This window comes from Cricetulus griseus, chromosome X (assembly GCF_003668045.3).
Source record: "Cricetulus griseus strain 17A/GY chromosome X, alternate assembly CriGri-PICRH-1.0, whole genome shotgun sequence".
Lineage (NCBI taxonomy): Eukaryota > Metazoa > Chordata > Mammalia > Rodentia > Cricetidae > Cricetulus > Cricetulus griseus.
Genome location: NC_048604.1, coordinates 92,958,888 through 92,972,295, shown reverse-complemented (window position 1 = coordinate 92,972,295; position 13,408 = coordinate 92,958,888). Strand labels below are relative to the sequence as shown.

Genomic DNA, 13,408 nt, shown 5'->3' with positions numbered 1-13,408 from the left:
GTAGTTTTAAGACATTATAACAAATTTAGTGTCTTTCATTAAGTAATCTGTTTGAGCTTTGCTTAATTTTTTTACTACCTGGTGATCATATGCAACCTGCAGAAAACCAATGAACTATTGTGATATTCACTATGTTCCTAGATTCCTAATATTTCATGGTGGGATATATATATTCATATATGCATATATGAATGACGCCAAAGAGGATATTTTTTCATTCCTACCAAATATGGTACAGCCAGAAGTGATCATCTCTTGGCACAGAATACAAATTGTTTAATTTTGACCTTCAAATCTACCAGTCAATGAAATTTTATATAAGAAAAGGGACTTTATACGGGCTCTCTCCTTTCATAAAATGGAACTTTTTTTGATGTGTGATCTGACACAGACCTAATTTATATGCTACAAATGTAAATACGATTTGGGGAAATTTTATTCCTTCATAGATCCAGATTTCGTGAATAAATTAGATGCCGATTAAAATGTCATTGCAGCAGTGATACACTTCCTCGGTGGGAATCACAGAAGGCTCCTATATATGTCCTTTTATTTGAATGTGGTCTACACTTTGCCAATTTTCAGAAACATTCACTCAAATTGCTAAAGAGCTGGTTTTTAGCCAGTGTTCCAATGGCTGAATTGGCACATTGAAAGAAATTCAGTTGGGAAGCAGGCCTCACCAAGTGTTTGCCTCATCTTCTAAAGCAAGCTTCTTCTAAGAGAAGAAAAAGCAAAGTTTGAGAAGAGAAAGAATCCTGAAGGGAAATGAAGGAGATGAAGAAGAAGAGAACAAACAAGAAAATAAAGGTGCTCTCATGTTTTCAGTTGCAACAGTAGCCCTATAGACTTAATTGATATTCATCTGAGAAAAACCAAGGAAACCCATTGAAAACTATAAAAGAAAATAAAGGTCTGTTTTTGTCTTGAATGTTGAGTTCTGTGTTGTTTTGACTGTTGAGCACAGTGAATCAGATTTATAATGTGACTCTGCTCCTCACTCCCTTCCTTTAAAAATAAAAGGACTCTTTGTGTAGTCTTAAAATGTTAAATACTTGGTGACATTTTGTGGTAGCCTGGCTTCTCAGTCACTCATCCTTACTCATTCCACTACTGTGTCTTGTACAGTGTTGCATATGTGTGTGGTGTTTAGAGGCCTAAGAGGGCACTTTATCTGTGGTAGGAGCCCCACCATCCAACTGCTGTACTCTCAAATGTTTCCGTGTTCTGTGTCATTGTGATTCTTTGTTCAGATGTGCTGCCCAGAGATAGACCCATGCTTGGCTTTTTGTACAACTGTCATGCCAAATTCTTTGTAGAATTATTCTGTCTTTTGGTGAATGCTTTTCTCCCAAATAATACTAAGAAGGGGCAGGAGCGAGTTTTGCTTTTAAAATAGTTAATGTCATTTTTATGTTTAATCTAGATTTAGTCCTCTTAAAGTAAAACTTAGTTAAAATCATATAAAAATTAAAGATTCTGTTCCAGCATTGAAAATGTTAAAAGTTGAGGCAAATGGGCTGGCTGGAGATGTAGTTCAGTGATAGGATGTTTGCCTGGTATGTGCAAGACCCATAAGGGGTTTGATCCCCAGCAGAAAGGTAGGGAGACCAAGACACAGAGACATAGAGAAGGAGAACAAACTATGTCAAAAATGTAACAAGATATGTATGTCCTACAGTGTTAGGTAATATGACAAAGATTTCTCTTAAAATAAAAAAAAATCACTGAAAATAAGTCTACCATCCTTAAATTCTAAAACTGTAATCTAGGTCTTTTTTCTTTCACCTTCATTCTAGAACTGAAAAAAGTAATATCTGTGCCACCTGATACCTTAACTACTGTAATTCTCATCTACTAGGCATCTTAGTGGTAACCAACCCCCTACTCTCAAAAATTACTTCTGTCTTTACATGCAATCTTGCCTTGGGGCAAATAGAATAATTACTAAATAATTCCCCATGTCCTTTTCTAGATTATGATTTTACGAAATGGAATTACTCTGTTCAAATATGTTCTCATTTTTACAACTCCATTTAGTGACCATAAGTTACCATATGGTTTTGTTCCTTCCTTCTTCTTGGGCATTCTCATTTGAAATTTTCTATAATGGATTCATCTTGCTTTTAACTTGAAAATCCATTCTTTTCCTAGGCTTCCATCCACCCATGCATCAAACTCCCCAGTGGACTGAAAAAATTCAAGGATGAACCAAGAGGGAATTTTTTAAAGATTTTATTTAAAGGAATTTGTTATGTAACACAATGATAATGTCTGCTGACATATGATAAGGGATTTTCTAGTGAAAAGACTGAACGATCGTAGCTATGCTCAGCTACTGATGTCAGTAGAAGAGCAAAAAGTTAAATATAGAATTTAAACAAAACTGATTTTTAGTCCTAAATGTGGTCCCTTAAAAATTACAAGATTATTTTGGACTTTTGGGACAATTTTAGGTATACTCTTTTAAAACATGTTTAGAGCATCTTTAGCATAACCCAAGAGATGGTGGCCAGAGTTTACACAAATTATGGGTATAACCCATCACCCTTTAAGTGTTCTGCCTCTGATATTCATCTTCTTTGCCAGAATATGAGCACACAGAAATATTTCTGTGTAGTTCAACTTATGAAAGTATTACTGTCTATGTATAGTTTGTATCCAATTAGAAACCTTTTCTAAGGAAAGTGCAGTAAATTTTATTAAAAGATTGCATGCAAAACATGAAATAAGTATTTAGAATGCTGCATTTTAAAGGGAGTCACACATTAATTGGCACCTCCGATTAAATACACACTTTAAATAGTTCTAATTCCACCATTTATATGAGATTATGACTTTGAGTAAAAACTTCCCCTCATATAAAATATAGATTTCTTAGTATGATCATGAAGATCAGATGAAATCATGAATGTTAGGTATTTACCCTACAGCCTGGCACAAATAACTGCTCATTAATATTATTGTTAATTAGGGAATCTACTTTTAAAACTGTATCCAAAATACTAAAATTGCATGGACCATGGTGTAATGAATAACATTTTATATTTATGCCTTGGGCCAGTATAAGAAGTATTCCTCAAATAAGACACTACTAACTCCCCAAAGAAGAATCCGAGTTCATTTTTATTACTTATATGACAAACAAATTGATATGTTTATAATTGATATAACATCATTTTCAGACAATTTTAAAGCAAGATGACACTTTCATTTGTTCATCTAGATCTAAAATCCATACTTGTAATTGTCTTAATTTTTCTCAGAAATATTTAAGTGGAGTATTTTCTTGTCTGAATTTTAAAATGTTATAAATTCTGTTAGTGCATGCCAGATATTTTGCTTATAAATATATCCATGTGCTTCATTTTAATTTCATGTAAAACATTATTATTGCTGAACATGGTAACATATCTGTAATCCCAGCACTTGGGAGACAGAGGCAAAAGGAGTACCTTGTATTTGAGGCCAGCCTAGTGTGTTGCAGGTTGTAGCCTAGGCTACATAGTGAATTGCAGGCCACCCTGACCTACATAGTGAGCTCCCACATAAAAATCAAAACATTATTTTTTATAATAACATGATCAGTTAATATATTGATGATGCACCAGAAGTTGCTATGGCAGTCACATGAAATCTAATAATTTATTAAATAACTGAACAATCTTAATCATATATATGCCAGACAATACCATTACATCTTAGGAAGTCTGAGAAAATGAAAATCATTCAGTATTAATTAACCAGGAGAACTCTATTAAATAGCATCTGTGTTTATTATTGTCTTAAAATACTAAACTATATGAAACAACATTTCCATGTTATATACATTTTATACTCTAATTCTTTGAACTCAAGATATGTGTGTCATTTTTCTCTCAAGGGGCTAACTGTTGAATCATAAATTCTATTTAATCCTCTAAGACAATTGGCTGCCCATAGCTCTATAACCCAATCTAACTAGCATCTGTGAGTTATTTTGACTTACTTATTTTAGGTTATTTTGCTTCTTAGAGATACTTAAGTATTAGATTGTTTTCCTAATCATTCATTAGACTGTTTTGCAAATAATCCAATTTTTAAAAGATATGTTCAAACTACAAAATAACTGTATTAAACTGTCTATCTGTCTCTTGCCCCCCTCTCTCCATCCTTTACCCCACTCCCACCCTATCTCACAGGTGAAAATCTTGAAGAAAAGTTAGGAGACTCCTTGCAAGATTTGTACAGGGCACTGGAGGAAGCCAGTCTGTCACTCATAGGGGAACATCGCATTTCAACCAAGATGGAATACAAGCTGTCATTTATAAAAAGATCTAATGATCCTGTGATGAATGAAAAACTGCACAGGCTGAGAATTCTTAAAAGCACTTTAAAGGTAAGGTATGAAATGGACAGATAATTCCTTTGGGGAGAGTCATTCTGTCACTGAAACTACATTGCAAGTTACATGGTACAAAATGTACAGGAAGGAAAAGGCAAATAGGCAGAACCTGCAGCAGAGTAATTGGAAGGGAATCCTGTTTTTTGTTTTTTGTTTTTTTTTTTTTAAGTGAAATCCTAAGTCACTGACTAAATGCTATATGACTTAGTTTTAGGAGAAAGCAGGATGTGCTTTCTTCTCAAAAGGCAGGGTTGGTGCTACTCCATAGTCTTTTGATACCTTAAGAAAAGTTCACCATGTAGTATATTTATCAAAAATATTAAAGGCATATGGTATGCATGTAGAATGTTTAAAGGGCTTGAAATGTTTTGTGAATATTTCCTGCATAACCTTCACCATATTTAGAGTGAAGCTATAGTCATCATGTTCCGAGTAAAGATTACACAATTGTTGGGTTTTTACATGGTCAGTTCCTAACGCACATATTACCTTCCCAATATATATTTGTCCAAGTGCTTAACAGTGTTTTCATTCTTCTTATGTCACACCTAGATTGGGAAGCAGGTGGTAAGGACAGGGGAACAGAGAGGAAGAAGTTAAAGAAGGAGGTTTGTAGAGGGGGAAAGGACCTATCTTACAAACTACCTGAACAGGTCCTGTACCACACAAAAAGTGAAAGCAAAATAAACAAAAAGAATTGTCATACAGAATGTATAGCACAGTAATTCCAATACACAAAACGTCAAAGGGCTTCTTTGAGAAGTGTTTTAAATCCACAGCATCCTCCTAAGAATGTAATTTTGAATGGAGATGAGTACTAAATAGATAAATGAAATAGAAAAATTGATTTGAAATGTTTTCAGGTAATAACAGTCAAGGATTCAGAGTCAATTAACTCTACGGTATTTGTACAAATGCTATTCCACTGAACAATTAATGAACTTTTGTAGCTAATACCACAATTCTAGGGAGAGCTGTAATAGTGAAAAGAACAGTTCTACTGACCAACTGTATTTCAAAGCTATCTACACCTTCCTTCCTTATTTTGTTTTTGCCTTCTTTTGTTGAAACTTTTTTCATACAATTTACTCAGATCATGCTTTTCCTCTCTTCCAACTTCTCCCAGATCCTCTCCACCCAACTCTACACCCTTTGTTCTTCTCTCTCTCTCCTTCCCTCCCTTTCCCTTCTCTTCATACTCCTCTTCTCTTTTTTTTTCTTGTATTTTATGCTCTGTAAGTACTCTACAATATTTTTGTCCTATAACAATAAGAGCCACTGTAAATGTTGAGTTCACGAAAAATCGATGAGTCATGGTGCTGTGTTTGACTCTTCTGCTCTTCAAAGACAAGAAGTCACTAAAAAGAAATATCCCTTGCTGTTTCAAAAACTTGGTGGAGGCCTCATTATAGAACCCTGTTTTTTTTTTGAGCCTGGAAAAGTAATAGGTTGTAAAATGTTCCATTACATAGAAATTCCTAAACAAGCCCAAGAGTAGATCTCGGATCCCATCAGAGACAACTCCCAGCATCATCAGTCCCATACCTAATTAGTATCTTGTCTGCTTACTGGCCAGAACTGCTTCTTGGACATGTTGTTGTCATCTTTCCCTCCCAAATATGACACAGAGGTTTACCTTTTTACTTCTGCAGAACATTTCCTGGATTTCCTTAGCCCTCTTCATATCCATGAAAGACAAGACTGCTTTTCTCAAACTGTCCTAACCCTTTCTCTATCTTACCTTCCACAGCAGAAGTTGCCGTCTTCTACATTTGATACTTGTGCCTTTGATAGTTATACCCAAATATCAAAATGAAGCTTAGTCGTCAGCTGAATCCCAGCCTACAGTATGAAAGGGAAAGGCACGGTTCATTATACGGCCCCAGTGTTATGGGAAAGGATCCTTTTTGTTGTTGTTGTTTTTGTATTTTTGAGACCTTAATAGTCACAGGCAAGAATTCTGTATTTGCAGCAACAGGGGTTCCTGTTTACTCTCACTGGAGCATAAGGACATGTTCTAGAATAGCTCAAGAGATAGACAGTGAGAAGTCCACTTGATGGCAGGGATAGGATGTTACAGAGGCCATCATAGAGAGAGAAAAGCTTCTTTTCAAGTGCTTAAGGGAAGTTTGAAGAAATGAGGACGGTTTCCTTAAAACATGAAGGCTTCCATAAGCAGAGATGACAAATAGGAAAGGCCAAGAGTACAAAGTAAATCACAGTGAGCAATCCAAGAAATAGCACTGAGTAAGAAAAAAGATGCACCATGATTTTAGTCTAAATAACTGAATGTGTGCATATCAGATCTATTTCATAGAGGTTTCTGAGTTTATTGGCTCATTGACTTATTTTGAATTTGGATAAATTTCACTTCCATCTTTTTTGTTTGTTTGTTTTTTGTTTTTTTCTCTTATTATTATTATTATTATTATTATTATTATTATTATTAATTCAAGTTAGGGAACAGGCTTGTTTCACATGTACTTCCCCTCTCCCTCTCCCTCCCCTCACCCCCATTCCTTCTCCCCCACCTCCAACCTACCCCCCACCCCATCCACCCGCCACTCCCCAGGCAGGGTAGGGCCCCCAACCAGGGCTCCACCAAGTCCACCAAATCTTCCTGTGCTGGGCCTAGGCCCCTCCCCATGTGTTTAGAGACAGAGCAAATCCCTTCAAGTGGGATGGGCTCTCGAAGTCCTCCCCACCCACCAGGGCAAAACGCCAGTCCACCTCCGGAGGCTCCCAGGAGTGCAGGGGCCTCCCCATTGGCATCCATGATCAGGGGGCTGGATTCCATCTTAACTATTAAATTCTTTTGCTTTTCAGGCCAGAGAAGGGGAAGTAGCCATTATTGATAAAGTCCTAGACAATCCAGACTTGACATCTAAAGAATTCCAACAATGGAAGCAGATGTACCTCGACCTTTTCTTGGATATCTGTCAAAACACCACCTCAAATGACCCACTAAGTATTTCTTCTGAAGTAGATGTTATCACTTCCTCTCTAACACATACTCATTCATACATTGAGACCCATGTGTAAGTGCATTCCGACTCAAGGCCATCTAGTACCTGCTGGTACCCTGAACAAGTACATGAGGTAGTTTTTATCAATGTGTTGGACACTTGACAAGCTATTACTTTAATGTTACCAAACCATATGAAACAAAGCATACATGGTCACATTACCACTGTCTTTAATGAACATTTGTATGTTTTATATGCAGTCAGTGCTTAGCTTATGTTTACCATGTGCAAAACCAACACTCTTTAATGACTTAAATTAACTTTTGCAAACAATTATGAATAAAGGTGATCTTCAAGTAGAAAAACCACAAAAGGCAGTTTTCTATCTGAAGTCACCTTTTCTCCCTTTAAGTTAATTTTCTATAAATGAGACTTCAAATGGAAATCACAATTTTTCAGGTGCAGACATCCTTGTGGGTGGGAAAGAATTTAAACCTTTTTATATTTATTAAAATGTTCTAAGAATTTTCTTAAACATTGCACAAAGTTTAATGCTGTAGTTTTATTTTTGTGAAATGTAGGTGTGTATAAAAAGAGTTAAGCAAACTAGAAGAGCATCAACATAAGAAAAGTTCAGGTAGCTAATATCCGTCTTAATAGTCTATTAACTTGTGCTAACTGGTTAATGGAGGTACTATTCCAAATCTATGAGAACACTGCATGGTGTATCAGGGCAAAGCTTTGTAAGATGTTTTTGTAACTAAGACCAAAATTGAAGATAGAGCTGCTTTATTTTCTTGGTTTAAATCTTCCTTTATTTTTGTAGTGACGAAATGCTGATTGTGTACAGAAGAATTTAAGAATGGATTTTTTAAAACAGACTTAACTCACCCAGAAAGGCAGCTAACAGCTATACATACATACATACATACATATATATATATACATACCAATTCCAGCCCAAACTCGTGGTTTTTGAACTCTTAACTCTTAAAAGACATGGTATACACTGAAATGACTCAATTTTCCAGGTAGTTTCCAATTTTCCCCTGGTCTGTTAACTAAACTTCTGTAATTATATATCAGGCAGAGAAGTAAAATACATTTAGTCATGGCAGATAGAAGTTACAATAGAGAAAACAATGTTAAAATGTTAATGGACTTCTCTGCTAAGGAACAGAGGATGGCGGTCATTCGGTGAGTCATTACTTTGAGTGACCTGAGATCAAGAATTTAGAGGTTTTTCCTAGAATCCTGAACTGTTTATAGAGTGGATGGAGTCTATGAAAAAGTCCTCTTCATATATTGCCATTTCTATGTGTCTAGTTTTGGAAAGTGACCACAGCATGAAAGTGACTTGCTGCTTTTTAGTGTGTGGCTGCATAATGTACAAGTCACAATTTGCTGTTTTTCCAGGAGGAAAAGACCCTCCTTTACTATTCTATATCCTAAAAATCTACTTCTGATCAGCTTTATCCTGTTGCCTGTACAGCTCAGTGAATGTACTTATATCTCTAAGAGTTCAGATATATACCAGTGAATATTTTTGCTGTAGAGAAGAAAGTAAAAACTACACAGTGGGATCTTTTTCTTTGCTTTTGAAATCACATTAAATCACTATCGTTTTGCAAACTTTGCACAACTGTACAGGAGAGTGGCCTTTACAGCACATTTTCAGTAATCCTATATTTAGTCAAAATGGATGAGAAACCACACATTAATGTTTGTATGGAATTTTGGGTCCAGTGTAATATTTTTATCATTTAAAAAAAAACCCTATTTGTAAAAACATTTATTTACTGCATGGTTATTGACACACATTAAATTTGTGGGATTTTGTGTATGTAAATGAGAGAAAGAGAGAGAGAAAAACAAAAACAAAAAAACCCTCTTGTCCTAAAATGAAGTGTGCTTGTTACAGTTATTTAGGCATATTGATGTTTACTAGACCAACCTGTATCTTCACATAAAAATATCTGTACATGATGGATGTGTCACATATACAGTGGACAAACAGCCTGCAAACAACAATCAGTTGGTGGGAAAACTAGCTCTGTTGCTAGTCAGCAGATTCCACTTTTGTAAAGTCAGCTGTTACTTTACTGGTAAAAATTAAACTAATGAATTTTACAAGACTCATGACTAGCCTAGCGTGAAGGAGACCTTTTAACACTATATATCTGTACATTTTATTGCATTAGTTTCAAATCTAGGGAAGAGGCAGCACTGTAAACTGAAGTCAAATAAATTCAGCTCTTACTGAATCCTTATAAAGCACCTACTTTATTCTTGCAGAGGGCTTACCACATTTCTCTGTGACCTAATCACACAGCCACCCTCACTACTACCACCCCAGTTACAAGTTCTCACTTTGCCACCTCACTGATAGCTAACGAAAGCCAGAAGTAACACCTGTTCCGGGCTTACCGAGGTCTCCTGTGAGACCTTGAGAACCCAAGCTGTCTTTCCACTGACCTGATATAACCGTGTAAACTTCACCTACTCATTCCTTCTCTGTGAGCCCACGGGGGATGGAGGGAGCAAGCCACCAACAATAAGCTAATTTTTGTTTTACAAATGTAGCATTTTGTGGTTAAGGGTTGCTGAAATATGTCTAAGCTAATGTGCTGCCTCCAGCCAGTATAAAAGCAGATGAGGAAGGGACAGAAAAAAATTAACTAAGAATAGTTTTTCAAAGAAATGCTTTCTTTCTCAATTCCCTATCAATATGTAACTGTTAGAGCACAACTATAACTTTTATGGCCCCGCACCATAAAAATCATTCCCCTCCCTACAGCCATTCCATGCTGTTTATCGAGGTGTGTGAGTGCACATACATACATACATACATACATACATACATACACACACACACACACACACACACACACACACACACACACACACACAATTTTGTCAGGTAATACTGTCTTGTGGGACTGTTACAGCTTTATAGCCAACAATTTTCTGTGGTTTGTCAGTAATTGTACATTTTTTAAAGGGGAGACATGAAAATAATCACAGGCACCAGGAAAACACTTTAGGGAGGGGAAAAAGGGTCCTATTTTATTTCCGAAAGCACAGGATGAGTCTATCTTTCTGAAAACTCTTTGATTAACTAAAGTTGATTCATAGTGCATTTGATCGTTCCTGGCTGCCAGTTGCAGTTGAAGGGGGGAATAGTTATTCTTTGGCCAAAGTCTTATTTGCCTCCTTTCCCTTCAGAACTGCCCTGTCAGAGTCCCAACTCTTAGGGGGAAAGCTTTGCTCTTGGATCTGCTGAAGACTGGACTCACCTGTTCAACCCAACACTAAATCTAGTGCCTCTCCAGGCTCTCCCTCCCTTGTCTCCTCCCCACCTTCCTCCAGCTGCAGCACTGCACACCGAAGGCCACTCCACGCCCAGGGGAGCACACAGCCTATGTCTTCCCAACGGTCCAGGTCAAGGTCATAGCCCACTACGTTACGGGTTGGCACCTGGCGTGAATCCCTCCACTTGAGACCGCCCAGCAGCAGCACTGTCTCCTCTACCACAGCAAGTCCATAGCAGAATCGGTCGTAGGGTAGTGACCTCAACCGAGTCCACTGGTCTGTGCTGGGGTCATAGCGTTCGATCTCAGAGAAGGGCTCATATCTTCCCAAAAAGGCAAACACTGCACCTCGAAGCACCGAAAGGTAATGCCCATAGCGAGCCGTGCCCATGGGTGCCCTCTTACTCCATGCCCTTTCTCCGGGGCTAAGGGAGTACATATCCCGGAGGCTACTTGTGCCTCCTTCTCCTCTCCCAGCCTTGCCCCCGGAGATGTACACAACACCGTGGTCCCCAACGGCACCCGCGTGACCATGCAGTGCCCGAGGCAGCTCCCCAGCTGCCATCCAGCGGTCCCTGCGCAGGTCGTACATCTCCACTGAGGCCAGTGCCTCGCCACAGGAGCCCAGACCCCCAACAGCCAGGAGACTGTCACCTACCACTCCACACCAGAAGTAGGCCCGCGCTTCTCGCATGGCGGGCACCTCTGTCCAAGTGTGGAAGCGCGGGTCATAACGGTGCACTAAGGCTGTAACCGACCTTGGGCCATCTGCCAGGGAGCTAGATGGGCTACCAGAAAGGCTCTCCCCTCCAAGGACAAATAGGAAGTTGCCCATGGTACACACACTGTGGCCTAGGAGAGGTGCGGGCAGCCGTGTCAGTCTGCGCCAGCTGTGGTTGTACACATCGAAGGACACCACATCCTGGGTGAGCTCCCACTCTTTCTCTTCCATCTCTTCCTCCTCCTCTTCCTCTTCTTCCTCTGGTTCAGGTGCAGGGCGCCGATTCCTAACTACCTCTGGCAGGACCACAATTTCTTCAGTAACAGTCTCCCTAGCTCTGAGACCACCAACCAGCAGGATGCGGGTCTGGGCACTCCGGATACTAGTCTGTTCTTCCTGTAGGAGTGGCTGGCGGGAAGGTGCTGTATGATAATTGAGGGCCTGGATGATGAGGCCCTTGATCCGCGTAGGTAAATTAAGACCGGAGCCTGAGTATACGCGCCTCAGAACACCTGCAGGCACCAAGCCAAAGCGGATACATCCAAGCAGTGTTGAACTGTGTGCCAGGCGCTGGGTCGCAGGCTCCTGCTTCAGCCAGGCTAGTGCCAGACCCAGCAGCCTCGTCTCAGCCACCCGTGCCACATCAGGGGCACCCAGCACAACCTTCATTGATATAGGGTTGAGTTCCAGTAGCCCTGAGGGGCCAGGGCCCATCAGTAGCAGCTCCCGCAGGTGGCGCACAATGCAGTGCTCGGCTGCACCTAGGGTGCGAGCCAGGCCAAAGCGAGCAGCCACATTGGCGGTGAAGCAGCAATTCTCTGGGTTAAGCTGACGTTCCAGGTAGTGGCCACACAGCCCCAAGGCCCCCGTGACTTGCAGGTAGCTGGCAGCCTCCAGAGTGTCCTCCACAGTGTCCATGGACAGGGGCAGCCAGGCAGTATAGATGAAGTCCAGCAGGCGCTGCAGGCCGGCCGCCGATGGTACTTGCAGGTGAATTACACGAGCCTGTGATTCCTGAGTGTGACTCTTGAACAGGGCCTTGAAGTAGTCGCTGGAGCATGCCAAAAGTGACCTGTGCGCTGGGAACTCATTGCCCTCAGTCTCCAGTGTCACATCGCACAAGAAGCCCTCAGCACGTAGGGCCTGGTAGCTGGTGAGAAGAGAGCCGCCATGGGCTTTGCAGTAAGACAGAAAGTAACTCATGATGCCCAAGGCGGGAAGCTGGAATGGAGCCAGGCAGGCACGGCTGGAGGCATCCCGTGCCACCGACCCCCCACCTTTGCTGTCCAGTTGCAGAGTCCCCTAGCAAAGGCCGATTTTTGCCGGCTCGGTTTAAAACCTAGGGTTTCTTCATCCAGATCTGGCAGTTGTTTCGTGCCGGTCTCAGACAACGAATAATCTAGAGACAATTTCCAGAAGTCTCTAGTAGCCTAGGGTGTGGATTTCAGAGTCTTCTCGGTATTGCTAGGCTTGGTTTCAGCTGCTGCTGAGCATCGCAGCGCGTTGCCCGAAGCCTCCTCCCCTACACAATTTGGGGAGCCCACACTTGCACGCCAGGGCAGTGGTGGCCAAGCACCATCACCTGGAGAGGTCTATCTGACAGTGCACCAGCCAGGGTGCTAGATCTCCAGCAGGACAGATGCGTGGATGTGGCCCTATTGTGCGTGTCCCGAGAGTGCTGGATGGTAGCTCTGAATTCCCGGCCATGGAGCAGGACCTGTTCTGTGGACACCCGCACAGTCTGAAGACAACTGGCTAGGGGGCTGGGGGTGAACTTGTTCCGAGAGGAGGATCAAATCAAAGCCTGTGGCATTGGGGGGAGCGCAGGTCAGAGTAGAGGGTTGGGAGCGTGATTGGGCGCTGCACATAACATGCCGGTAGCTCACAGAGACAGGAATAGTGCTCGCCTTGGCTCACTGGCGTTCAGCGCCCCGCCCCGCCCTGAGCCCCAGCTGCTGGCTGCGAAGCGCCCAGGGACCCAGCAGGAAGCTTCCTGAGCCAGGGCACTGACTTCTGTGGCCCGACT

The 13,408-nt window shown here is 40.8% G+C and overlaps 2 protein-coding genes across 5 annotated transcripts in view; one reads left to right on the top strand and one right to left on the bottom strand.

Annotated features, from left to right (window-relative positions):
- The window catches only part of Cnksr2 (connector enhancer of kinase suppressor of Ras 2), a 212,512-nt gene extending 204,381 nt beyond the window's left edge, over positions 1–8,131 (top strand). For 3 of the 4 annotated variants that reach the window (XM_027432589.1, XM_027432588.1, XM_027432587.1), the window contains 2 exons: positions 4,182–4,378; positions 7,211–7,426. In XM_027432589.1, coding sequence (XP_027288390.1) covers positions 4,182–4,378; positions 7,211–7,426 — 413 coding nt within the window. Of the gene's footprint in view, positions 1–4,181; positions 4,379–7,210 lie in introns of all 4 variants that reach the window. The other variant, XM_027432585.2, reaches the window with a different exon arrangement.
- Positions 8,132–10,245: 2,114 nt separating this feature from the next.
- Positions 10,246–12,585, bottom strand: Klhl34 (kelch like family member 34). Its single transcript, XM_027432591.2, has one exon. The coding sequence runs from the start codon at positions 12,583–12,585 to the stop codon at positions 10,651–10,653; it is 1,935 nt and encodes a 644-aa protein (XP_027288392.1). The 3' UTR covers positions 10,246–10,650.
- Between the last annotated feature and the right edge of the window lie 823 nt (positions 12,586–13,408).

Excerpts from the sequence above, each read along its gene's own strand:
- Klhl34 (XM_027432591.2), bottom strand. The coding sequence starts at position 12,585 with ATGAGTTACTTTCTGTCTTACTGCAAAGCCCATGGCGGCTCTCTTCTC.